Source organism: Galeopterus variegatus, unplaced genomic scaffold (assembly GCF_000696425.1).
Source record: "Galeopterus variegatus unplaced genomic scaffold, G_variegatus-3.0.2 Scaffold6197, whole genome shotgun sequence".
NCBI lineage: Eukaryota > Metazoa > Chordata > Mammalia > Dermoptera > Cynocephalidae > Galeopterus > Galeopterus variegatus.
In genome coordinates this window covers 110,971-113,618 of record NW_007732308.1, presented here as the reverse complement: position 1 = coordinate 113,618, position 2,648 = coordinate 110,971, and the positions used below count along the sequence as shown (strand labels likewise).

The 2,648-nt window shown below is 46.0% G+C and overlaps 1 protein-coding gene across 1 annotated transcript; it reads left to right on the top strand.

Moving 5' to 3' along the window:
- The first annotated feature begins 1,196 nt into the window (after window positions 1-1,196).
- MOS (v-mos Moloney murine sarcoma viral oncogene homolog) lies at window positions 1,197-2,246 on the top strand. Its single transcript, XM_008590564.1, has one exon. The coding sequence runs from the start codon at window positions 1,197-1,199 to the stop codon at window positions 2,244-2,246; it is 1,050 nt and encodes a 349-aa protein (XP_008588786.1).
- The last annotated feature ends 402 nt before the right edge of the window (window positions 2,247-2,648 follow it).

The following is a 2,648-nucleotide window of genomic DNA, read 5'->3' as shown; positions in this document are numbered from 1 at the left end:
TTTGATTTTTTAAATGTAGTGTTTTTAATGAACAGGGTAATATTGTTGGTCTTTTTCCAAAGATATAGTCCAAAAATTAATATTTTATTATAAAATCAGAAAGAAAAAGTTTATGGCTTGATGGCAAGTCCCTGAATTTAATTTCAACATCTGGTTTTCCACATTATACGAGGTACTTCAAAAAGTTTGTGGAAAAATAGAATTGAAAGATAAATGAATCTGCCCATGAACTTTTCGAAGCACCCTCCTATATGGGCACCAGTGACTGTGCCATTTTCATTTCTTCAGATTTCTTCTCTTCTACATTTCTCCCGTATTTAAAGCTCTGAGCATAGCTCTGAATTATTTTTGTCCTTTTTTCTCCCTGAACTGTGCTTCAAAACTTCTGTAAGTCATTTACTGCAAAGTCTAGAATCTCTCTTGCAAGTGAACTTACCGGGTGGACCGAATTGCCTTGGAATGGAAGGATTGTTAAGAAGTCAGTATGTTGCTAAGAAGTCTTGCTAATTTGCTGTATAAGTTGAATGGAGTGTCAGAGAATTCTCTCCCCTCGTGAACTTCAGAGGTGTGTGTTTTGATCTGTATCAGTGATTCTATTTGGATCAATTATTTTAAAGGTTGCAATTTCTTATCCACATGAATGTGGCACCTAATTATCCCCATAATCGGTTAAACAAATGTCTGCTTTTTGTGTTTCAACTCTTTCAGCCAATAACTGCTGGAAGTGATTTAATGCAGCTGGAGGAAAACACCAACAACCATGATAGCCTGCAAAGTGAGAAACAATTTCATTGTACTTCTGTGATCTCTTTTGTATGAGCACTGATAATGTTCAGCAGATGAGATTTGGAAAAAGCCCATTTTATTTTAATTAAAGAAATGGTGTAAAAGAGGGGTGAGTTCTGGGCCAGCTCAGTGCTGTTTATCTGGTGAGAGCTTGTTTTTCTAAGAATTCACTTGAAGCGTGGAAGGGAAATGCTTTCATCTGAAAGGGATTGTTGTTCGTTCAGATTTTTCCTCGCATCTGATAAAAACTCCTGCTGAGTGACAGCCCAGATGTAGCTCATTTGCAGAAAATGAAGGAAGAGGAGGAAAAGGCTGGGATGGAGCGAAAGGCTATTTAGTCATGCGTCCAAATTCCCGCGGGTCTTCCTCTTATTGCCCGGAAAGGCCCTAGTGTCCACCTGGGAAGTGCGATGCCCTCGCCTCTCGCCCTGCGCCGCTGCCTCCCGGGGGAGCTGTCCCCGTGCATGGACTCGCGGCCCTGCAGCAGCCCTTCCGAGCTCCCGGGGAAGGCGGGGAAGCTCTTCCTGGGGGCCACTCCTCCTCGGGCCCCACGGCTGCCTCGCCGGCTGGCCTGGTGCTCCATTGACTGGGAACAGGTGTGCTTGCTACAGAGGCTGGGAACTGGAGGCTTTGGCTCGGTGTACAAGGCGACGTACCATGGTGTTCCTGTGGCCATAAAGCAAGTGAACAAATGCACCAAGAACCGACTGGCGTCGCAGCGCAGTTTCTGGGCTGAGCTCAACATTGCGAGGCTGCGCCATGACAACATAGTGCGGGTGGTGGCTGCCAGCGCGCGCACGCCTGCGGGCTCTAACAGTCTAGGCACCATAATCATGGAGTTCGGTGGCAATGTCACTTTACACCAAGTCATTTATGGTACCATCGGCTACCCTGAGGAGGAGGCAGGGGAGCCTCACTGCTGCGCTGGAGAGCAATTAGGTCTGGGAAAGTGTCTGAAGTATTCCCTAGATGTGGTGAATGGCCTGCTCTACCTTCACTCGCAAAGCATCGTGCACTTGGACCTGAAGCCGGCCAACATTTTGGTCAGCGAGCAAGATGTTTGCAAAATTGGTGACTTTGGTTGCTCCGAGAAGCTGGAAGATCCGCTGTGCTTCCAGAGTCGCCCTTACCACCTGGGAGGCACATACACCCACCGAGCCCCCGAGCTCCTGAAAGGAGAGACCATCACGCCCAAGGCCGACATCTACTCCTTTGCCATCACTCTCTGGCAAATGACTACCAGGGAGGTGCCCTACTCGGGCGAGCGGCAGCACGTGCTGTACGCGGTGGTGGCCTACCACCTGCGCCCGTCCCTCTCGGCATCTGTCTTCACGGATTCTCTCGCTGGAAGTCGACTTGAGAACATCATCCGGCGCTGCTGGGGGGCCACTGCCCTGCACAGGCCCAGCGCAGAACTTCTCTTGGTGGATCTTAACTCTTTGAAAGCTGAATTTGGCTGACTCTGTCAAGATAAGCTTTTGTCTTTGTTTCCTTTTGTTTTTAAAGAAGCAAGATGTAGAAGAAAACATAAATGTAGGATGGATTTTTAGAAAATAAAGTTACTGAAAACTCCTTTCATCTCAAATGCTTTTTCTAAGATGAACAGCAGAGCTGCAAGTCTGACATTGGCTTAATACTATTAGTCAGTAACCTTATCCTTTATTCAGTTACATGCTTTGCTTTTCATAGCTCGTGTGCTTACTTGAACAGTTCCATGGTATTGCATTTACTCAAATTTACTACCGATACAACCAATTTGTCTGAAACAGAACTCCAATGCAGAAATGCCAAAATTTTCTATAAATTTACGTAATATAGACCCTACCTACCACCTAAATTCAAATTATTAACAGATTACTTGC